This window comes from Fistularia commersonii, chromosome 12 (assembly GCF_037954325.1).
Source record: "Fistularia commersonii isolate RoL2024-O1a breed Wild chromosome 12, RoL_Fcom_v1.0, whole genome shotgun sequence".
NCBI classification, from domain to species: Eukaryota; Metazoa; Chordata; class Actinopteri; order Syngnathiformes; family Fistulariidae; genus Fistularia; species Fistularia commersonii.
In genome coordinates, this window is record NC_141295.1 from 19,677,157 (window position 1) to 19,699,154 (window position 21,998).

General features: G+C 54.2%; 2 protein-coding genes across 8 annotated transcripts in view; one reads left to right on the top strand and one right to left on the bottom strand.

Annotated features, from left to right (window-relative positions):
- Nucleotides 1–11,378, top strand: sh2d3a (SH2 domain containing 3A). 6 transcript variants are annotated; one of them, XM_086157612.1, is made up of 20 exons: nt 1–101; nt 200–305; nt 395–512; nt 1,675–1,704; nt 1,797–1,855; nt 1,982–2,127; nt 5,852–5,891; nt 5,970–6,086; nt 6,164–6,307; nt 7,033–7,292; nt 7,761–7,846; nt 8,038–8,157; nt 8,250–8,395; nt 8,467–8,643; nt 9,331–9,492; nt 9,559–9,674; nt 9,749–9,920; nt 10,054–10,165; nt 10,600–10,785; nt 10,856–11,378. In XM_086157612.1, the coding sequence occupies exons 2-20, from the start codon at nt 216–218 to the stop codon at nt 11,050–11,052; spliced, it is 2,478 nt and encodes an 825-aa protein (XP_086013738.1). In that variant the 5' UTR covers nt 1–101; nt 200–215; the 3' UTR covers nt 11,053–11,378. The 6 variants fall into 6 exon arrangements, with proteins under 6 accessions (XP_086013738.1, XP_086013739.1, XP_086013736.1 ...); XM_086157613.1 differs by having other exon boundaries at nt 10,859–11,378; XM_086157610.1 differs by having other exon boundaries at nt 9,331–9,674.
- The window catches only part of trip10b (thyroid hormone receptor interactor 10b), a 19,723-nt gene continuing 8,994 nt past the window's right edge, over nt 11,270–21,998 (bottom strand). Inside the window, exons 2-15 of one of the 2 annotated variants that reach the window (XM_086157618.1) lie at nt 21,963–21,998; nt 21,826–21,879; nt 21,599–21,746; nt 21,462–21,524; nt 19,882–19,986; nt 19,566–19,694; nt 19,170–19,316; nt 17,703–17,864; nt 17,157–17,180; nt 15,795–15,904; nt 13,658–13,790; nt 13,494–13,561; nt 12,841–12,944; nt 11,270–12,709 (exon numbers count right to left, since the gene is read on the bottom strand). The exon at nt 21,963–21,998 is cut by the window's right edge and continues 80 nt beyond it. In XM_086157618.1, coding sequence (XP_086013744.1) covers nt 12,564–12,709; nt 12,841–12,944; nt 13,494–13,561; nt 13,658–13,790; nt 15,795–15,904; nt 17,157–17,180; nt 17,703–17,864; nt 19,170–19,316; nt 19,566–19,694; nt 19,882–19,986; nt 21,462–21,524; nt 21,599–21,746; nt 21,826–21,879; nt 21,963–21,998 — 1,429 coding nt within the window. In that variant the 3' untranslated portion in view covers nt 11,270–12,563. The remainder of the gene's footprint in view (nt 12,710–12,840; nt 12,945–13,493; nt 13,562–13,657; nt 13,791–15,794; nt 15,905–17,156; nt 17,181–17,702; nt 17,865–19,169; nt 19,317–19,565; nt 19,695–19,881; nt 19,987–21,461; nt 21,525–21,598; nt 21,747–21,825; nt 21,880–21,962) is intronic. The other variant, XM_086157617.1, reaches the window with a different exon arrangement.

Here is a 21,998-nt window from a genome sequence, read left to right on the forward strand (position 1 = left end):
GTTTCCATCAAGGGCAACTGATCTGGAGAGCTGATGTGCAACAAGTGAGGAAGGAGGTCAGGGCGAGCCGCCGATCCCCAGGAGTGTCCTGGCGTTCTCGGGTAGGTGCGACGCCTCTGCCTGCCGCCGCGGACCTTCTCCTTGTTTTCGATGAATTCTTCTTCAACGTGTACGTGCACGTGCGTGTGTTGGACGCCAGGCCTCTCCGAGCAGACATGAACAACCGCTCCATCGCCTGGTGGCTGAGACAGATCGGTCTCCCCCAGTACACCAAGACCCTGGAGGGGGAATATTACGGCCTGGAGGTTCGACGGCTTTCTCTTGGCGCGTTCGGGTCTTCTTGTTGTCGTCCTCCCCGCTTTCAGTCCAACTCAAACGCGTCGTCTCGCTCCAGGGCTTGCTGAACGTGAGTGACGGCGAGCTGAAGGAGGCGGGGATCCAGGACGCCGCTCACAGGCGGACCATCCTCGCTCAGCTCTCCAAACACAGGCAGAACCTGGACCTTTTACCCGGTGAGGCTGCAGAACACAGAACACGGTGCCGTCGCCGAGCGTCCTCTTCTTTTCTTTCTTCTTCTTTTCGCGTCCTGCTCGTGGAGGTGGAGGAGGTGGAGGAGGTGGAGGAGGTGGAGGAGGCGGAGGAGGCGGAGGAGGTGGAGGAGGTGGAGGAGGCGGTGTGGGGGAGAAATTCATGAATCTGCACGGTTTCCACTGTTTCTCACAGGACCATCAAGCATGAACTTAAGTTCACTTGCGCTTTGCACAGAAGACTGCGGTACTTGCGTGGTTACCGTAACGTCGGTTCTATTCGCGCGACGCATTTTCACCAGATTTCCCAGAAACGTGCTGGTCGGACAGGATTCATCTCTGCAGCACAGCAGGGATGGAGAGGGTCGCTGGAGATGCGTGTTTTGGGGCCGCCGTTATAGTTGAGACGTCGCTGTCAGTGGAGGTTCTCCGTCATCCGGGTCAGGATTCATTTCGACATCACTCCATTGAAAAGACAGAACCATGAGATGATTCCAGAGATTTGTATTTTTATTCATTCACTTTGAGGCTTGTTAAAGATGATGACTCGTGTTGGAGAGCCTCTGGAAATCTGACTCGCTTTCTAAAGTGACCTTATTCTATTGTGTCACTGAGTGTCCTCTCCGCACAGAGGAGGCGGACTTTAAATAGCGTGAAGTTATAAGGCATCTTGGAGTAAAACCTCGGGGTGTCATGTGACCGGCGGCGGAGCCCGGCCTCCTCTTGCACCTCTTGGAATGCCTTAAAAGTCCACGTGCCAGCCGAGACGGCCGGGATCCAAAAGTTGCCGCTCAACAAAAAGTTAGTGTTTGACAACATTCTGACGGCTCCCGCCCAAATCAATGCTTGGAGAAGAAATAGGATTCTTTCTAACAAAGGAGACACAGACATATGTGTGGAAGTGATGCCCAGACGTCCTGTCGAATGATCTGCACTTCAGTCCCTGAGCTCAGACAAGCACGGTTCACACCGCCGCGGACGCCGACCACTGGACTCGGGTCCCTTTTCGGCGCTCCGGTGGATTTATAACGCGTGGCCGGCCCTTGGCGGCCCGCGGGCCAGTGAGACCGCTGAAGAAACGTTTCCTTTTCGGTCACGTTCCTGCCTGGAACGCTCCGCGGCTAACATGTGGTGTCTTTCGCCGCAGCTCCGTATTTGCCGGACGGACATGAGGACGGTAGGAATCTTTTATCCTTTCTCGTTTTCTCCACTCTAAAGTGTAAAGGTGTGCACGGCCTAAGACCTGAACCGCTCCTTGTGTTGTCTCAGAGGTTCGGATGCGGCGCGGTGTGAGCCGAAAGCACTCCCTGGGATCGTCTATGGATTTGGTGAGACGACGAAAACCTGCCAGCGTAGCGGCGGCGTTCCACAAAGCGCCGCCGCACATCCCGCCACGAATTAGTCACACACACTTCTCCCACCTCTGTGACGGCCGTCTGGACCATTTCCCGCAGGTGAAGCCGCGCAAGGATCTGTTTCGGCAGAGCGTCCTCCCCCGCCTCCAGCGCGCCGGCAAGAAGCACCGCCTCTCCGCCTCCTGCTCGCAGCTCCGCCCCCTGGACGAGTTCCACGCCGGCGGCCTTCAGGAGGACAAGCCCAGGTAGGAGCCACGCCTGACCCCTGTGGGTGAAAGAGCGCCATCGGCTCCTCGGCTTTCCTCTCGTTAACCTTCAATCATTAACCGGCGCCTCTGGAAACATGCGGCTCCACTCAAACGCCAAAGTACATAAACACAGGTTTACAGGTGCTAAAACTACCGACTCGGAAACACAAAGAAAGAAAGAAACGCAACCCAGAGACCCAGGAAGAAACCCAGGAAGATGACTGTGTGTGTGTGTGTGTGTGTGTGTGTGTGTGAGACACACACATTGATGCACGAGTGCTTATGGAAAAGGCTGTCCATGGTTGCTCCGGTCAACAGGAGAGAATGAATTGTTGTTGTTTTTTTTTTACCCGTGTAAATATTTATGGACTTTTCCTCGACGTTCTGGGGAGTCGGACCAGCCCAGAGGTGTAGACCAGGTCTGGACCGCGTTCTTTAAGGTGATCTACACACTCGCTTGGAGAAACGTGTGACGGATCCCCGTCCGGTCCGGGGGGCAGAGACAGTGTGAGGGCCGGGGGGGCGCAGAGGATCCCATGCTGATCATAACAGTAAAGCTAACAGCTACATGCTAACAGCAGATATGATACAATAATAGCTTTGACAAGGCTGAAACCTCAGAAAGCTCCATTTTACAAAACAACAGGTCCGACAATCCCACCCGCAGCTGCAGAACCCTGGAGGAGCCGGGGTTCTGCAGGGGAACTCTGCAGACCCTGAACCGGGTCGGGTCAGTAGGCGGAGGTGAGGGTTCTTCTACAGGCCTGCATTCCTTTAAATGCAGCAGCTGACAGGGCAGTGTCAGCATGCATGCGTGTGTGTGTGCGTGTGTGTGTGTGTGTGTGTGTGCGCTTAAACTGAGAAGGTCATGTTCAGGCACATCTCTGTGCATGGTCTTAGAGAGCCTCCTCTGCTGCTGGACACCTCCAGCTCCTCCTCCTCAGAGGGCCTCAGGGCAGGAGGACAAAATACAGTCAAAACAAATATCAGTAGAAGAAGAAGAAGAAGGTTTGCATGCTTCCAGTGGACCGCCTGTGTGTGTGTGTGTGTGTGTGTGTGTGTGTGTGTGTGTGCGCGCGCGCGCATAACTCACCACCTTGTCAGCGGCCAGGTGGCGTGTCAGCACTGCGCATGCGCCTGGCTCCGTGGAATGCTCCGCATTCTGCTGTGGGTCCCGGGGCGTGGAGGCCGTGGGCGTGGAGGCCGTGGAGGTGGAGGTGGAGAGGACTTGTAGGAACTCGTCCGTAGCCCGGCAGGAGGAGGGAGGAGCGGGGAGGAGCGGGGGTCGGGATTGTGCGTGTTTTGCGCCGCAGCCCGTCGAACATGCCCGGGACGAGCGAGCACCGCGGGGCCTGACAGGTAGGGAGCTCCGCCGGACCGGGACCGGGACCGGGACTCCCGGGAACCTCGGGACTTCACGCGAGAGTAGATCTTCCTAACCGTCCGCGGCTTCTTTCCTTTCCTTCCCTTCTGTCTGGGATCGAGGTGATCGTCTTGTTCCGGCAAACTTTATTACCTGTTGCACAATTCCGGAACAGCCAATCAGAGCCGCGCACACCTTTTGCCGGGAAACAAACCAGTCGGCCGTGTGAGGAGTTCCGACCGGCGGCGGGAAAGGCGTGACCGCCGGGGGCCGCGGGACATCGCCGGTGTTTCTGCCGCCGCCGACCGACGCCCCTCGAACCGGAAGTTGCTCGCTTTGACGTCACGGCCTCGCCGGAAGTTCCCCCCTCCCGTCTTCTGGCCCTTAAAATTCCAGGTCTTCTTCTTCTCCTTCGGGCTTTTCGCCTTCAGGGGTCTCCAGAGCCAGTCCTCCTCCTCCATGTAACCCTTTGCTCTGGATCCTCCTCTCACACGACTGACTTCGTATCCTCTCTCGCGACGTCCACCCATCCTCTCTTTGGTCTTCATCTAGACCTCCTGCCTGGCGGCTCCACCTTCAGCAACCTTCTACCCAGATCTTCACCACTGTTTGGACATGAACAGAGGAGTGTTCATGTCCAAACCATCTCAGTCATCAACTTTGTCCCGGTCATACATGTCCTGCACCCCTGTGACAAATTCTTCTCTGCTTTTGGGCTGTTCCCTTCAGGGGTCTCCACAGCGAATCACACCAACTAACTTCATAACCTCTCTCATGACGTCCACCCATCTTCTCTTTGGTCTTCATCTAGACCTCCAATTATGCCAATAAAATCTACCAGTATCTTCACTGTCCCTCCTCTGTCCATGACCCAACCACCTCTCCAAAACATCTGACATGTGCTGTCCCTCTGGTGGACTCCGTCCTGGTCCCTCCCCAAGAGAATTCCACATCTTCATCTCTGCGGCTTCCAGCTCTGCCGCCTGTCTTCTCCTCAGTGTGGTCCTGAGCCCACCAAGGTCTTGGTAAAGGCAAGAAAGAAGCATGGAAGTCACTTGATAATAGCGCCTTTTGGGGGAAAAAACAAAACAAACAGGGCACGGAGAAACAATAACACAAACACACTGCTGTGTGTGTGTGTGTGTGTGTGTGTGTGTGTGTGTGTCTGTGTGTGTGGGGGGTCACCTGTGACTCCAGGTGCGTTTGTGTGAATGAATACAAATGAATCGAATTAATACAGAATGAATGTGGAATTAAAACAGAATGAAAGTAGAGTTCATTCAGAGGAATTCATCTGGAATTAAAGCAGTAGTAATATAGAATTAATCTGGAATCCATTTACTTTAGAATACATTTAGTTTAGATGATAGCATTGATACGAGATTAATATGGAATAAATACAGAATGAAAATGGATTTGATTGAGAACGAATGTGGAATTATTTCAGAATGGGATTCATCTAGTTTGCATTATTGCTTTAGATAATTCATTGATTTGAAATTAATTTGGGATTAATACAGAATTGATATGGACTTAATTTAGAATATAATAGATTTACTGAAGATTAATAATTTAGAACATTCATATTGGATTTTTGAAGTGATGCAAAACTATTACAGGATCAATATGGAATTTATAAAGAATTAATTCATATTTAAAACACACAAATTATATATTTTTTTTAAATTCTTCTAAGACTTTTTAATTCCTCTTCCCTCAGCCGCAGGGAATCTTCAAATCGTTGTACTTAATACCTTAAAACACTTGATAGCCTTACCCTTGACACTTTATATTTTATTGTATTTCTTATTCTCCCTCCTTCCTACTATTATCTATTATTGTCATGTTTTCGCTTGAAACTCTGGCACAACAATTATCTCATCTTAAAATAAATTCAAATTTAATACAGGTTGAATACAGGATTAACATGGATTTAAAGCATAAATCATATAGATTGAATGCAGAATGAAAGCAGAAGTAACGGATCCGTCGCTGCTCCTGTGAGATTTGTTTTCTTGCCACAAAGCTTTTGTTTGCGTTTCTCACAGCCGGAGTTTTCGTTAGCGATCGTTGGACACCCGGGCCGCGGCGATGGAAGCTCCGCGGCGGCGGTCGTCCCCCGCGGAGGCGTCCGCCGCCGCGCTGGGCTTCCACGCCGCCGGCCGGGAGGCAGGAAGTGGAGCTGAGAGAGGAAGGAAGGAGGACAAACAGGCAGGCTATTAAAAGTCCTGGCTTTGAGCGGCGTCGGTCCGGCTCGGGGTCGGAGGGGAATCCTCGGCGGCGGCGGCGGCGGCGGCGGCGTCCGCCCTTCGGGGTCGGAGGAAGCCACGATAACATTTTGATTATTTTTCCCTCCAGTAAGAGGAAGAGCGTCAGCGCGTATCTCAGCCAGCTGAAGGTAAGAAGGTCACGCCGACGCCGCGTTCCGGTTTCCTCGCCGAAGCGACAAAAGCTGAAAGCGCGTCTGCGATTTCAGGTGTTCGGCGGTCGCAGGGAAATGGAGTCGTTGAAGAAGGAGCTGGAGGAGGAGCTGAAGCTCAGCGCCGAGGATCCCAGGAGCCACGCGTGGTACCACGGGTCGCTGGGACGGGAGGTGCTCGCCACACCGGCGGATCCTCCTCCGAGATCTTCAGGAGGAGGACGGCGGCTGACTTTGTGTTTCCCCTCCAGGCCGCAGAGTCGCTGCTCCGACGGGACGGCGACTTCCTGGTCCGCGACTCCAGCTCTGCTCCGGGAGACTACGTCCTGAGCTGCTTCTGGAGGAACCAGCCCATGCACTTCAAGATCATCAAGGTGGTCCTTCGGCCCAAAAAGGTGTGTCCTCAGCCCGGCCTCAGCTTCCTGGAGAAACCTATCCGTATCTCCAGAGGTCCGAGACCTTTTCGGAGAGGAGGCGGGAGAACTTCGGCGGAGGTGTTCCTCCATCATCTCACGGCCGGAGGTCCCCTCTCATTTCTCATCACGCCGGCGTTCTTCTAGAAGGATCTCGCAGGCGTACTCGCGTGACGGGTCGGGGAGGTTTTTCTGCCGGCTCCCATGCAGGAGGCGGACGCCCGTCCACGATCCGGCCCCGGTGGGTTTGGGGGTTTTCAAGAACGGCTGAAGGTCAGAGGTCCACAGAGGTCTGCTGAGACAGATCTTGATGGAACGACCCAAAGACCTCAGCCGAACACCCGCTAGACTGAGAAACATCAGGAGAACCTTCCAGATACACGAATACGTTCGATTTTAATGTAAACCAGTCAAATTCACGAGGTTGTGACACCTCCTGTCAGGAAACACCTGAGCTTCTTCACTGCCTCCATCAGCTGGAGGAGGTCCTGGTCCCTCCTGTCACACAGAAGACCTCAGATATGCTTTTGATTATTTCAATATCTCCAATTTCACCGACAAACCTCGAAAAACGTAGAGGCGTCTGTTCTGGAGCTCCTCGCCGAGCCGAGGAGGCAGAAGGACGATAGAAGAAGCTTGAAACGCTGGAGAAAAGCGGAGTTCGGTTCCTCCGGTTCTCAGGTGGCTTCTGCACGTTCCTGCTGCAGGGCTTCTCCCGGGAGCTGTTCCAGTTTGAGGACGACCGCTTCGACAACGTTCCCGCCCTGATCCGCTTCCACGTGGGCGGGCGGCGGCCCATCTCCCGCGCCTCGGGCGCCGTGGCGTTCCAGCCCGTCGCCAGGACGCTTCCTCTGCGGGTCATCGGCGAGCGGCGGGCGGACGAGAAGGTCACCTCCGAGCGCGGGAAGAGGCTGAGCTTCAGCGCCGCCCACGGCGACACGCTGCAGGTCATCAACCCGCTGTCCAGGTGGGAGGAGCTGCTCGCTTTCCGTTCAAGATCTCCTGCCTCCATCCATAGACCTCCTCCACCCTCAGCGTCCTTCTACCCTGATCTTCTCCATCCCTCCTCTGTCCAAACCATCTCAGTGTGACTTTATCTCCAGAACATCTACCTCTGATCCTCCTCATCCTCCCAAAGAGGAGCCTCCACATCTTCTCCTCCACCCTCTCCAGCTCCGCCTCCCTTCTTCTCCTCAGGGTCTCCAAACCTGCTCTCACCTCCATCTTTTCCACCTTTCCTTCTTCTCTCCACCCGTTCCAGTCTGCTGCACTCGTTCCTCCGCCTCTTCTCGCCAGTCTCCAGACCGTCTGACGTCTGCTGTCCTTCTGGACAGCAGATGGAGGAACCTCCAACATCTCCCCTCTGCTCCTTCACCTCTTACCTCTGCCTCCGGTGTGCGGAGATGTTCTGAGATCTTCTCTCCCGTCCTGGCAGGAGTGGAAGTCAGCCCGCCAACCTGGAGAGCGTGGGTCGCCGGCCGTCTCTGCAGTCCGCGCAGTCCGACAGCAACCTGCCGACGGGTACGGTGTGGAGTCTCCATGTTCTCCCGCGTGAGGTTCCTCGTGGTTCTCCGGGTTCCTCCCGCAGTCCAAACACCAGCAGGAGGTTCCTGGAGACCCTACGTCGCCCGGACGTGCGGATGAGCGGGTGAATGAATGATCGCGTTCAGAAGCTCCTCTCTCAGGAAGCTCTGTCCTCCATCCTGGTCCAGGTGTTCCTCAGAACCCCCGGGCAGCAGACCCTGGCCCCGCCCCCATATCGCCGGTGTTCCGCACAGGAAGTGAACCCCTGCTGAGCCCGAGGCCGCGGCACGCTCGCCCGCCGCACCCGGGTAACACACTCCGGCCCAGCGAGTGTGTGTGTGTGTGTGAGATGCAAAACACACACACACACACACACACACATTTGTATCTCCCCGTCCAGGCGGGGGTGTGACCCTGCGTGGTTCTGACGGCCAGCTGCACCCCAGAGCTCCACCCAAGCCGCTCAGGATCTCCACCGTCTTCCCTCCCGCTCCATCGGACCAGGATGAAGACCCGTCCTCGCTCTACAACGTGCTGGTGGTCCAGGTGACGGATCTTCTCCGCCGGTGGAAGATCTCCCCCCTCCGAGGACCGACCGGTCTCCTCTCGCCGTCCAGGTCCCGCAGTCCAAACGGAAAGGTCACGTGGACCGTCTGCGGGCGGAGGAGAAGTGGCAGAGCAGAGCCCGGCTCACCGAGACCTCCTTCGGGTTCCTGGAGGCCGAGAAGGCGGAGGCTTCGCCTCGGCCGCCGTCAGAGGAGGAAGCGGAAGCGGAGACTTGGAGAAGGCCGCACGTTTGTATTCACTACTCCATACGTTCCTACGGGAGGTAGAAGTTCTGAACATCTCCATGGCTGGTGTGGGACTCCTGAGAGGCACCTTCAGGACATGGAGATGGTTTTATTTGTCAGGGAGCGCAGGAGGAGGTGGTAGGAGGTGGAGGAGGAGGTGGTAGGAGGTGGAGGAGGTGGAAGGAGGTGGAGGAGGAGGTGGGAGGTGGTGGGAGGAGCAGCATGGCATGCTGGTGAGAGGAACCCAGGTGGAGCAGTGAGGCTACAGGGGATGGAGGTGCAGAAGATGGAGGAGGACTTTAAGTAGTGAGGGACAAACAACTGTCCAGAACAAGGGACAGGGTGGAGAAGAGGCAAGGGAACAGTGGAGGACATGGAGGTGAGAGCAGATGTGGTGAGGAGAAGACAGGGGGCGGAGATGGAGATGAGGAGGTTCCTCTCTGGGAGCGAGGAGGACGGACAAGGAGTCCATCATGGGAGACCTTCTGGAGAAAAAGTCTGACTGAGATGGTTTGGACGTGGACAGAGGAGGGATGGAGAAGATCTGAGGTTGGATGAGGACCAGACAGGAGATAGAGAGGACAGGAGGAGGAGAAGGTCGGAAGGACACGGTTGATTGTCCTTCCAACCTGACGGGAGCAGAAGAACGCTGAGAAGTTCTCCTCGCCCCTGAACCCGCTCCACCCGCAGGTGGAGTCGTCTTCGTGCTTCCAGCTGGACAAGTTCGAGTCGCTCCTCCTGCCGGAGAACAACCGGCCGCTGGAACCCGGCGTCCTGCTGGCGCTGAAGGAGCACTTCAACCGCTCCGACGCCAACGCCACCGCTCTGCACATGCTCAGTGTCGACTGCCAGGTGACCCGGACGCCGCCTCTTTCGCCGAGGCGACGGAAGGAGGTTCTCATCGATGTGCCGCCGCAGGTGGCGAGAATCCTGGGGGTGACGGAGGAGCAGAAGAGGATGATGGGAGTGGCATCGGGGCTGGAGCTGGTCACCCTGCCCCACGGCTTCCAGCTGAGGAGAGACCTTCTGGAGAGGTGGTCCATCCGACACACACACACACACACACACACACACACACAGTCTTACCCTTGTCTCACACACACACCAGGCACCACCTGATCGCGCTGGGGGTGGCGGTGGACATCCTGGGCTGCACGGGCACCGTCAGCCAGAGGGCCGCCGTCCTGCACAAGGTGATCCTCCTGGCCAGAGCCCTGAAGGACCACGCACACAACCTCTACTCCTTCTCAGCGGTGATGAAGGCCCTGGAGATGCCACAGGTGGAGGACCTTTCCCTCTCCTCAGGTATCCGCCCATCCTTGACCTGGACTCAACGCCCTCCCCCGAATGTGTGTGTGTGTGTGTGTGTGTGTGTGTGTGTGTGTGTGTGTGTGTGTGTGTGTGTGTGTGCAGGTGACGCGGCTGGAGATGACGTGGCGAGCGCTGAGGAGGAACCACACGGAGAGCGCCGTGCTGTTCGAGAAGCAGCTCAAACCCTTCATGAACTCGCTGAACGACGGAGACGGTGAGCGTTCCCGAGGTGCAGGATGCGGGCTGAGAACATCCTCTTCCTCCACACAGCGTCGCTCGTCCAACTCTGAGGGCCACAAATGGAGATATGGAAACATTCACACTCATCTGTAGACGTCCAACCGTTCACTCACTGGCGTTTCACTCACTCATTCACACGTCCGGACAAAGTAGGGTCTCCACTGAACCTCCTCCATGTGTTTGGAGTGTGGAGGAACCTGGAGGAACCTGGAGGAACCCCTCGCAGACACAGGGAGAGGGTGTAGCGCTAACCGCTAACTGCTAGCCACTGATAAAATTGTGTTATTTTCTAACTGACTGGTCCAAATCCAACCGCGAGCAGAAGAAAGGAAGCAAATCCACGAACCGACCTCAGTGGTCCAGAATTCTTCTGATTTCAACCGCGTGTTTTTCGGGGAACCTTCTCAGAGTCGGCGGTCTGCGGCCCCGTCGCCGTGCCTCACCTGGTGCCGCTGCTGATGCTGATGGAGGGCGACGACCCGGTGGAGGACAGCGGGCGCGGCTGCCAGCTCCTCTACGACGTCCTGCAGTCGGCTCGCGGCGCCGCGCTGCACGCCCAGGACTTCCGGCGCCACGCGCACGCCCTGCTCACAGGTACACACACCCAAAAACACACACCTAGAAGCGGGAGGAAGTGATTGCAGCCGCTCCAACGTCCTTCTAGCAGAAGACTGGGAGCCGGTCCCGGAGATGCTGGAGGCCTTCCGGACGGAGTTCGCCCTGCGGCTCTTCTGGGGCCAGTCCGGGGCCGAGGCCGGCAGGGAGGAGCGCTACGAGAAGTTCGACAAGATCCTGTGCGTCCTGTCGGACAAGCTGGAGCCGGTGGAGGTCACGCCGCTGCGCCCCGACCCGCTCGGCTGAGGCCCCGTCGGATCGTGGCGGTGTTTTGAAGCCCGGGGTTCTTCCAGGGCTTCCGTGGGGACGGTGCTTCACTCCAAGGAGCTCCAGACATTAAGGTTTACTCCCCCTTGGGGGTCTTCACGTCCGACCTGCTGCTGGAGGAGGCCGCGCCGGAGAGAGCGTCTTTTAATTTCCTTGTTTTACCCCGATTCCAATAAATGTGCATCTCATCAGAGACTCCGGGAAAAAAAAAAGCCTTTATTTTCTCTTTTGAGACAAACATCACATGTAAATACAAAACTGTTTTTTTTTTTTTAAAAGATGATCAATAAAACGCTTTAAATGTTGCGAGAAAGTGATAGTGCAGGAGAGGACAGGCCCAGATCAGATCTCAGGGGAGCAATTTAGAGTTTGGGTTTTTTTGTTCGGAGGGTGAGGAGGCGGCCGGAGGTTCTTCAAGCCACGTCTGAGAAGGTTTGAGAGGCGGAAGCTCAGAGCGGGAAGGCCGAGGCGCAGAGGGGAACCCCGGGATGGTCTCAAAGAGGAGGACCACATTTTAGTGCCGGAAGGACATCGCTCAACCATTCGTCCGTTCTCCATCGGAGGCGAACCCAGGAGACGCTGGGGGGCCACCCTGGATCTGCTGCCAGTTCGGCGCAGGGTCACCACGACCATCACCCTCTCACACACACACAGATACAACCAGTCACTCATTCATGTCATCAGAGACACATTATTCATTCATTCATAAACACACGTTCATTTACGCAAATAGAGACCTCCATTCATCCAGAGACACGGCATCCACCCTCTCATCCACACCTCAGGACCATGCAGGGTCTCCATGAACCTCCTGGGTGTGTTGGGACTGTGGGAGGAACCCGGGCGGGACATGCAGACTCCACCCGGGAATCCGACCGGGGACCTTCTGGCTCAGCGGAGATGGGAAAAGACGAGCGTTCTCCGTAGAATAGTGGTTTTTGTCCAGTTACAAGTAAAATAAATCACATCGCCATTTTCACAAGCTCACATTATCCAAATCGGGGGCTCGAAAAGAGTTCAGCAGTTTTGTTTTTCGGTTGACGTTTGTGGGAAAGCGGCGTGAGGACACGCCGAGGACGTTATTGAGAACTTCCACGCGAATACCGCCCGGCTCGCGTCCGAGATCCACCAATAAGACGGCGGTTTCACGGGCGTGGTGTAAAAGGCGCCCGTCATGGGGAATATGCGTGTGCTCACGCGTCCGTTCTGAATAACGTCCCCACAAAAACCACAAAGATGGCGTCGGGCTACAATGACGCCGATCCACGGCGGAGGAGTCTTGGTTCTCGGTACATTCGAAGGCCGAGGTGGAACCCGGAGAGCAGAGGAGGAGAAGGAGGAGACAAGGAGCCTTCATACCAAGCTTTAGAAACAGCCATCCCGGCGGAGGAAACGCACGCTACAATTGTCCAGGACTCTTCACTAACTTCCCATCACGAGTGTGTGTGTGGAGTGTGTGTGTGTGTGTGTGTGTGTGTGTGGAGTGTGTGTTACGGCGAGACTTTGACATAGGATGAAGGTATGTAGCCTTCCTCCCCGTTGGCTCTGAGGACCCTCATCCACCCGTAGCCCTGGTCCTCCTCCATTATGCTCAGCTGCTCTCCGTCCGTAATGGAAATGGTGCCCTCGCTGTCGCCTGCATGGACACACACACACACACACACACACACACGAGCACACACACGAGCACACACACACACACAGGCTGTTGGAATGCGGCTCCAGGCGTTCAAGCTGGTAGTGGAGAAAGCGAAGATGGCCGCGTACCTTCGAAGGTGTACAAGGCCACGCACTGGCCGATGGGAGTCTCGGTGTCAAACTCATCGTCGAAGTCGGTGTAGATGGCCTGCGACAGGTCGGCCGCGATGCCGCTGGAGGAGAAACCAACAGTCCAGTCCGGTCAGATGTTGTTTGACGGTGCCGGATCACGACCCCGTTGTCCGATGACCCTTCTGGACCACATTCTTGAAGATGAGCTACAGAATTTCTACAGATTTTTAGCTATTAGCTTTGAGCTGTTAGCGCTGCTGGTATTAGTAGCCGTGTTTCTTTGCCACTCCTGAGGGGGCAGATGTTGTATTTCTGAAGATCATCTGAAAGAGTGTGGTCCAGGCCTGCTCTGCAGGAAACCCCTCATCAGACAACCGGGACTCTGATCGGCACCGCAGAAATAAAATCTGAGTTCTCCTGACCGTCTCAACCCAACCCTGGAATGACAGGACCATCCCATGATACCCCAGAAGCTACCCCGAAAGAGCTCTATGCAGGGGCCGCTCTGACACACACACTTTTCATGGAGGGAGTCAAGATAAGCCAGCTGGAGATAAACACCAAGAGCAAACCTTGGGAGAACACTGGAGCACCAGAGAAGCAACATCTGCACAGCAACAACAGCCTTCAAGAAGCTCCACGGGCCTTACCCATCCTGGACGTTATTGTTGACGCTGTTGGACGATTCCTCTCCGCCCACTGCCTCCGACAGCCACGTCTGCATTGGGCAAACCAGAAAAAAAACATCACACACACACACATGCTTGATGCACGCAAGGCCCAAACCCTGAAGAGTGTGTTTGAGGATGTTCACCTCGTATTTGACCAGCTCGCCCCTCAGCCGCCCGATGTTTTGGCCCGTTTCCGTGATCTTGGGCTCCAGAGTGGCGGGGTCCCCCATGGCCGGGCTTTGCTCGTACACACCCTTCATCTTCTCCAGAGCGTCGCTGAGCTCGGACAGGGCGTGGAGAGGAGACAGGGTTAGCGCCCGCTTAGATGTTTGTCTCCTGAGCGCTGGAGTGACAGAGGTGACCTCACTTCTAGCACGTTGAACTATGTTAGCTGAGGAAGACGGGCCATGAAGCCCCGCTCACAAAGTCCAGACACTGATAGCAACCTATACCATTAGCAATATTTGCTTTGAGAATGCTAATAGAGAAGTACAGAGAAGACCAGAGGGAGCTGCATTGTGTTTTTGTAGACCTAGAAAAAGCGTATGACAGGGTGCCAAGAGAGGAGCTCTGGTATTGTATGAGGAAGTCTGGAGTGGCAGAGAAGTATGTTTGACTGGTGCAGGACATGTATGCTCGCTGTGAGACACTGGTACGGTGTGCTGTAGGGGTAACAGAGAAGTTCAAGGTGGAGGTGGGACTCCATCAGGGATCAGCTCTGAGCCCCTTCTTGTTCGCAATGGTGATGGACAGGCTGACAGATGAGGTGAGACAGGAATCTCCATGGACCATGATGTTTGCAGATGACATTGTGATCTGTGGCGAGATCAGAAAACAGGTAGAGGAACATCTAGAGAGGTGGAGGTATGCTCTGGAAAGGAGAGGAATGAAAGTTAGTCGCAGCAAGACAGAATATATGTGTGTGAATGAGAGGAACTCGGGTGGAACGGTGAGGCTACAGGGAGTGGAGATCAAGAAGCTGGAGGATTTCAGGTACTTAAGGTCAACAGTCCAGAACGTAGGAGAATGTGGAAAAGAGGTGAAGAGACGGGTCCAAGCAGGTTGGAATGGGTGGAGAAAAGTGTCAGGGGTATGAAGAAATAGAAGAACATCAGCCAGAAGGAAAGGAAAGGTAGAGGAGACACTGGTGAGACCAGAGATGATGTTTGGACTAGAAACTGTTCCAGTGACCAGAAGACAGGAGACAGAGGTGGAGGTTGCAGAGATGAAGATGCTGAGGTTCTCTTTGGGAGTGACCAGGATGGAGAGGATCAGGAATGAGTCTATCAGAGGAACAGCACATGTTAGATGTTTTGGAGAGAAGGTCAGAGATGGTTGGGTCATGGACAGAGGAGGGGGAGTGGATATATTGGTAGATGGATGTTGGAATCGGCGGTCTAGAGAAAGACCAAACTGAAGATGCCTAGATGTTGTGAGAGAGGATATGAAGGTCGTTGGTGTGAGAGAGGAGGATCCAAAGAACAGGGTGAGATGGAGAAGGTGGATTGGCTGTGGAGACCCTGAAGAGAAAAGACCAAAGGAGAAGAAAGAAAGCCATTAGCATGTTGCACAGGAGGCGAGGATGAAGAACCCTGGACCAGCCACAGTCTGTGCACTTTCCTTCTAAATCAGAAAACTTTATTTGTCCCTGAGGGGCAGCTGGGGGGCAGAAAGGGCAGCAGAACTATGAGTAAATATACTTCTCTAAAAATAAAGGGAACACTGAAGCAACACAACGTAACTCCAAGTCACCCACACTTGTATGACATCTAAATGTCCACTTAGGAAACAACACGCATTCATTTGGACTTGTTTTAAGGTCATGACATCAACGTTGGATCAGCCTGGAGTTTGTTTTTACACTTTCATTTGGAGTCCAGACCTCCACGGGTTCAGACATTTCATTTCCATCGATCATTTTGGTGTGATTTTGTCATCGGCACATTCAACAATATAAAGAAAAAAGAAGAATATTTCATTCATTCAGATCTAGGATGTGTTACTTTAGGGTTCCCTTTATGTTTTTGAGCAGCATCTATATATAAATAAGCAGAATGAGGGTACAAAAATAAAATTGGATCAAAATAAAGTGAAAAAGAAGAATGGAGTGACTCCAAGATCTGGAGATAAAGTACCCGAATCTGTACCCGATGTCCTGCAGGCATCTAAAGACATCCATCCATCCATCCATCCATCCATCTTCTCCTTCACACAAATAGACATGCATCCATCCATCCAACCATCTCCCTAAATCCTCTGCTGCTCCTCAACCCTCCTCACCTCTCGTCCTGCACCTTCTGCAGCTCCTTGGAAATGTCATCAATCTTGGCCTGCAGCCTTTTCTTCCTCTGCTCTGGTGGGAGGTGGGAGAAGTCCTCAGCAGGGGGGGGCTGCACGTCAACACACACACACACACACACACACACACACACACACACACACACACAAAGCAGAGGGAGTGTTATGCGCCAGCAGAGGTCACCCCTCCACGCCTTTTTCTCTGAGATCTTCACCGACAGAACATCACGACTGGAAGAACCAGAGGAGGACGAAGAGCGACACCTGAATTTCTACTGGCAGCTGTGAAGATCGGAGAAGTTTCAGGGACGTGACCGTTCATGAGGACGTTTTCAAATCGCTGGAAAAATGAGGCAGGCTGCCAGCAGAAAGACTTCCTGTGAGAAGAAGGAGAAGAACCTCGCCGGCACCGCCACACTTTCCGTCGCCTGCACGGTATCGCAGGTGTGTGTGTGTGTGTGTGTGTGTGTGTGTGTGTGTGAATGCTGGAGGGGGTTGAAAAGGGTGAAGGTCGAGTCACACCGGTCAGGTCCTTCAGATCCTCTTTGTCTTATTCTTACTTTTTAATCCCCCTGTGATGTCGTAACACGGCGCCGTGAAGACCGCTAACAGGCGTTCTTACAGGAAAAGCTTATAGTTAGCGTTAGCTTAGCCCCTAGTGACGCCGCCATAGTTGGCCATCCCATGGTGCGGCGCTCCTCGTATCCCGTCTGCGCTCGTGCGCCTTCATCAGTGCATGACAGGAAGCGCATATCTTCTCCCGCTCTCTCATTGGGTGGGTTCCCAGGGGGCGGGGCTTCATCTACGGCACGGCTCTCGCATCGCGTCGGCTATTAGCATGTATCTGTTAGCACCTCTGGTATTACTAAGGTGAGATCGTTTGTCCCTCCCGACCCCGGCGCTCTCCGGTCGAGGCGGAAGGCGGCACGCTTTGAGCTGAGCTCCTCCCGGGGGTCTGGAGCCTCCGCGGATCATCCTAAAGACCGGTCCGGACCGGGTCTACGTGAAGGTATCTTCACCTCCGGGTCGGGATCGGGCGCCGTAGAAATAACATCCGACCCTCTGCGGGCACTTCCAGCGGGATCTCTGGCGGTGTAATTAAAGACGGCCGATCACAGGAGGCGTGTCGAGAAAGTAAGTGAGGCGTCGTGTCGGGAAAACGTCCGCCAGACTCCAAACATCTGTTTCCAGCCGTCACCCTTCTCAACCCGCAGAGGGCGGCAGCTCCGAAGGCCAAGCAGCTCCCTGCAGCTCCGCGGGAAAGAAAAAGCAGCACCCGTCATCCTGACACCGCTCCCGTGTGTGTGTGTGTGTGTGTGTGTGTGTGACAGAGACGTGGGTTACCGTTTGCTTTTCGGCATGCAAGATCTAGAACGGAAAAAGAGGGAGAGGTTGACACAAGCGGTGAGGGAGGAGGTAAACAACTCATTTAGGACTTATTGTAGTTATAAACACATGGAGGGGGGTTGGCTGCAGACCCTGGGGGGGCAGAGGGTTGGGGGGGTTGGGGGGATTTGAAGGGTCTGCTTGGAGACCTGAGAAAAATGTGGAACTGGTGAGAGACGGGGAAAAAAAGCAGAACATGAAAGAGCAGAAGAAGGAGGACGAGGCAGGTCTTTCCATTGAGATGGAAATGGAGGGTTTGGGTGCAGCCAGGAATTAGACGCCCCCCCGGGGGCAAAGAGGCGGGGCGGGAACGCCCGCTCGCCGTGGGGTGAGGATTCCACGGCGTCTTTTTCAGGCTTGTTTCAGGGCCGTCGTCACGGCAACAGAACCGGTCGACGAACCCTTTGCTCCCGGCGAGGGGGGGCGGCAGAACCTGCTCCTCGGACCCGTCCGATGGTTAGGAAGGAGCCGACTCATTCACCCAGGGAGGGAGGCCACGCTCACCTTGTGCTTCTTGCTAAAAGGCCAGAGCTTGGTGCGCACTTTGGGCGGGTGGAGGCTGGAGTCGGAGGTCGCCGGTTTGATTCCCTGCGTGTAGTCTTCAAACTCCAGGTCCCCGGGACGCTCGAACCCGGACTTGTGCTGCTCTATCAGCAGGACGGAGTCCTGACGGGAGGAGAACCAAGAGGGAAACCGTCACAAAGCGGCTTCCTCTCACGTGGAAACAGTGAATTTATGAAATCTGGGGTTCACGGTTACAGGGTGAATGCTGGTGGGCTTCAACATGTGGGAACAACAGGGTGAAAAGTTGATTGTATGACACGTCACAAGGATGAACGCTTGAATGTCATATGAATGCAAAATGAAAGGGTGAACGCTCAGATTTTTCTACCTGATTCTTCTTCTTCTTTCGGCTTTTCCCTTCAGGTGTCGCCACAGCGAGTCAACTTTCTCCATCTAACCCTATTCTCTGTATCCTCTCTCACACCAACTACCTTCATATCTTCTCTCACTGTGTCCATAAACCTTCTCTTTGGTCTTCCTCCAGACCTCATGCCTGGCAGCTTCACCTTCAGCAACCTTCTACCCAGATCTTCACCATGGTTTGGACATGAACACTCCTTTGTTCATGTCCAAAACATCTCAATCATCACTTTGTCCCGGTCATACATGTCCTGCACCCCTGTGACAGATTCTTCTTCACCTTTGGGCTTTTCCCTTCAGGTGTCGCCACAGCGAGTCAACTTTCTCCATCTAACCCTATCCTCTGGATCCTCCTCTCTCACACCAACTACCTTCATATCTTCTCTCACTACGTCCATAAATCTTCTCTTTGGTCTTCCTCCAGACCTCTTGCCTGGCAGCTCCAATTCCAGCATCCGTCTACCAATATATTCTCTCTCCCTCCTCTGTCCATGACCCAACCATCTCAGTCTGGCTTCTCTGACCTTCTCTCCAAAACATCTAACATGTGCTGTCCCTCTGATAGACTCATTCCTGATCCTCTCCATCCTGGTCACTCCCAAAGAGAACCTCAACATCTACTACCTGGTACGTGAATAAAAAGGGTGAGCGTCGTCAAATGTGAATGAAAGGGCGGCTAATTGTCTCTATTTGACGTGAATGAGCGGCAGGAGGGTTGTACGTCCAGAGACGTGCAGATGAAGGGGTGAAAGGTCGTACGTCTCTTTAAGTGTCCCAGCGATTGACGTCCGGGTTTGACTCGGCGCCACCACGACCCCTTTGTGCAGCCCGACGGGTCGGGAGACGGACCGATGCATGAGCGGACGCGTGGATGAATGAACGAAATCAACTTTGTTTGAAAACTAGCGGTCAAACGGTGAAGGTGAGTGAACAGTGAGGCCGTCGGGCCCGTGTTGCCTCGGCACAGTTAGCGTGCCACTGCAAGGTGTGATCCGATGCCGCCCAAATGAAGGCGCGTTCTCTCCCGAACCCGGAGAAGGAACCCGCCTGCTTCTTGTCGATCTTCCCTCCTGCTGAGGAGATGCCCTCCAGACACTTGGAGATGATCGGCAGCACCTTCTTCTCCACCTCGGAGAAGCGTCCGTAGCCCTCGGCCAGACGCTGGATCCTCCGCTCATCCATGTCCTGCAGCTTCTGTTCATGCAAATATACAAGCACACACACACACACACACACACACACGCACACACACACACACACACACGTCAGACTGTCTGGCATGCAGTCTGTGTTTATAGTCATAACATGGACACGATGGGTCTGGGGCAGACAATGCAAGGATGTGTTTATTTTGTGTTACACGTCGGTGTGTGTGTGTGTGTGTGCTTGTGTGTGTGTGTGTGTGTGTGTGTGTGTGCCTGCGCGTGCATGTCGACGCCTCACGTTGAATATTTGCGGTATCTCCGTGTAGTAGAAGTAGTTCTGCTCCTTGTTGTACTTCTGCAGCTGCGCAGCGTAGTCGTTCCTGCACTCCTCGGCCGTGTGTGTGCGAGCGTGGGAATGATTCCTGGCCTGGCGAGGACGGATGGAGGACGGATGGAGGACGGATGGAGGACGGATGGAGGACGGATGGAGGACGGATGGAGGACGGATGGAGAGGGAGGAGAAAGGAGGAAGAGGAAGCAGAGGGGCAGGTGAGGAGATGCAAACCAAAATGCAAAGCGTGAGGAGAAGAAGGAGGACGGCCCTCAGACCTCACCTTGTCCACATCAGGCTTGGTGGCGTTCTGGTCGTTCTCCATCTTCTCCACCTGCTGCGAGGCTTTTTCAGCCTCCGCCCACTCCTTGGCGTAACGCTTTTTAGTCTGCATAAACACACACACACACACACACACACACATAGATTCACAAATGGAACATTAGCGAAGGTCAGGGAACTGCCTCCTTCTACATGTCTGATGCCGAGGTTCTGCAAAAAAAGACACACACACACACACATATAAGCATGCACACACTTTAATTAAGTGTGTGTATTTCCATATACACTTACTTTAAAAAATATACACTTTTTGTGTGTATACACAAATACATTCACACTTTAAAAATGATTTTAAAGCTCGTGTACAAACACACACACACACACACACACACATATACAAATAAACCATTAGTGAAGGTCAGGGAACTGCATCCTTGTATGAATGACGCTGTGTTTCTGCCAAAAACACACACACACACACACACACACACACACACACACACACGTTTCATTTTCACATTCAAGTGTGTATTTCCATAGATATATACACACACTTACTTAGTGATACACACATTTTTTGAAGTGTATGCATACACAAATACACAAAATGTTTTTAAAGTTTGTGTGAGTACAAACACACAAACACACACACACACACACACACACACACATTCACAAATAGAACAATAGCAAAGGTCAGGGAACTGCATCCTTTTACATGTCTGATGCCATGTTTGTGCCAAAAAATACGCACGCACACACACACACACACACACACACACACACACAACCAAAAGAATGAAGGTGTGTGAGCATACATACACACACACACACACTACTAAAACTATTTTCCTTGCAGGACGTGTTCCCCAGGTTCTGTGCCGCACCCACAGAGATGGAATGGCGGCGAGGAGTGTGAGGCCTGTCAGAGACGCCGCGAGGTCTTCTCCTCCAGGGTGGACCAGCGGATCATCTGCTGCAGACCCTGTCTGCTCTCCTTCCAGGAGAACCCACTTTCTACCGGAGCTTCCACCCCTCTGCTCTCAGACACACTCCACACAGCTCCTGAGCTCCTCCTAGCACCTCCTAGCTCCTTCTAGCTCCTCTGAGCTCCTCTGAGCTCCTCTGAGCTCTTCCTAGCTCCTCCTAGCACCTCCCAGCTCCTCCTAGCACCTCCTAGCTCCTTCTAGCTCCTCTGAGCTCCTCTGAGCACCTCCTAGCTACTCCTAGCACCTCCGAGATCCTCCGAGCTCCTTCTATCTCCTCCGAGCTCCTCTGTGCTCCTCCTAGCTCCACCGAGCACCTCCTAGCACCTCCTTGCCCCTCCGAGCTCCTTCTATCTCCTCCGAGCACCTCCTAGCACCTCCTAGCTCCTCCTAGCGTGCCCGAGTGGCGCCAGTTCATGTCTCCGCATGAGGAGTGAATGAGAGGGTGAACGTCTCTATATGCCTCCCTGTGATTGGTCCAGGTTAAACCCCGCCTCCCGCCTCCCACGCAGCCCCCACCGCAGGATGAACCCACCAACGAGTGAATCCGCGTCGTATTAACAGGGAGAAGATATGTGTCCAGATGTTCACTCACGCTTTCCAGGTGTTTGAAGCTGCTCTCCAGGTTCTGCTGGGCCTTCTTGGCATCGGACAGGTGCTGCAGGAGGAGTGGTTGGCGGTCAGTGCCGGTTAAAGCCGATCCCTCCGTGACCTTCTCCCTCGCACCCTCACCGTTTTGCGCTCCTGTTTGAGGTCCTGCATGATCTTTGTGAGCTCCACGCAGATGCCGGTCATCATGTTTTCGGCGATGAGCTCCCGCTGGCCGGCGTAGTCGTTCAGCTCGTTGAGGATCTCCTGGAAGGACGCGTGGTTGCTGAATCTGAGGCGAAGAAGGGAGATGAACCGTCACCTTCTCGTCGAACACAAAGTGAGCGTGGATCGGCGGGCGCGGCACCCACTTGCAATCCTGATCATCCTTGTTTCCTCGCTTGGCATATTTTTTGGTCAGGCTCCTGAGAAGAGAAGCGGGATCACATTTCGAAAAGAATAAAACCCCGAGGCGAAGCCAGGGATCCGCCGGCGCCCCGAAGCCCACCTCAGCTGCTTGGCGTAGTTCTGCTCGATCTCCGTC

Excerpts from the sequence above, each read along its gene's own strand:
- sh2d3a (XM_086157610.1), top strand. The coding sequence starts at position 216 with ATGAACAACCGCTCCATCGCCTGGTGGCTGAGACAGATCGGTCTCCCC. Across the intron at positions 5,892-5,969 it reads CGTATCTCAGCCAGCTGAAG|GTGTTCGGCGGTCGCAGGGA; the intron begins GTAAGAAGGTCA and ends CTGCGATTTCAG. Across the intron at positions 8,644-9,330 it reads AGACTTGGAGAAGGCCGCAC|GTGGAGTCGTCTTCGTGCTT; the intron begins GTTTGTATTCAC and ends CTCCACCCGCAG.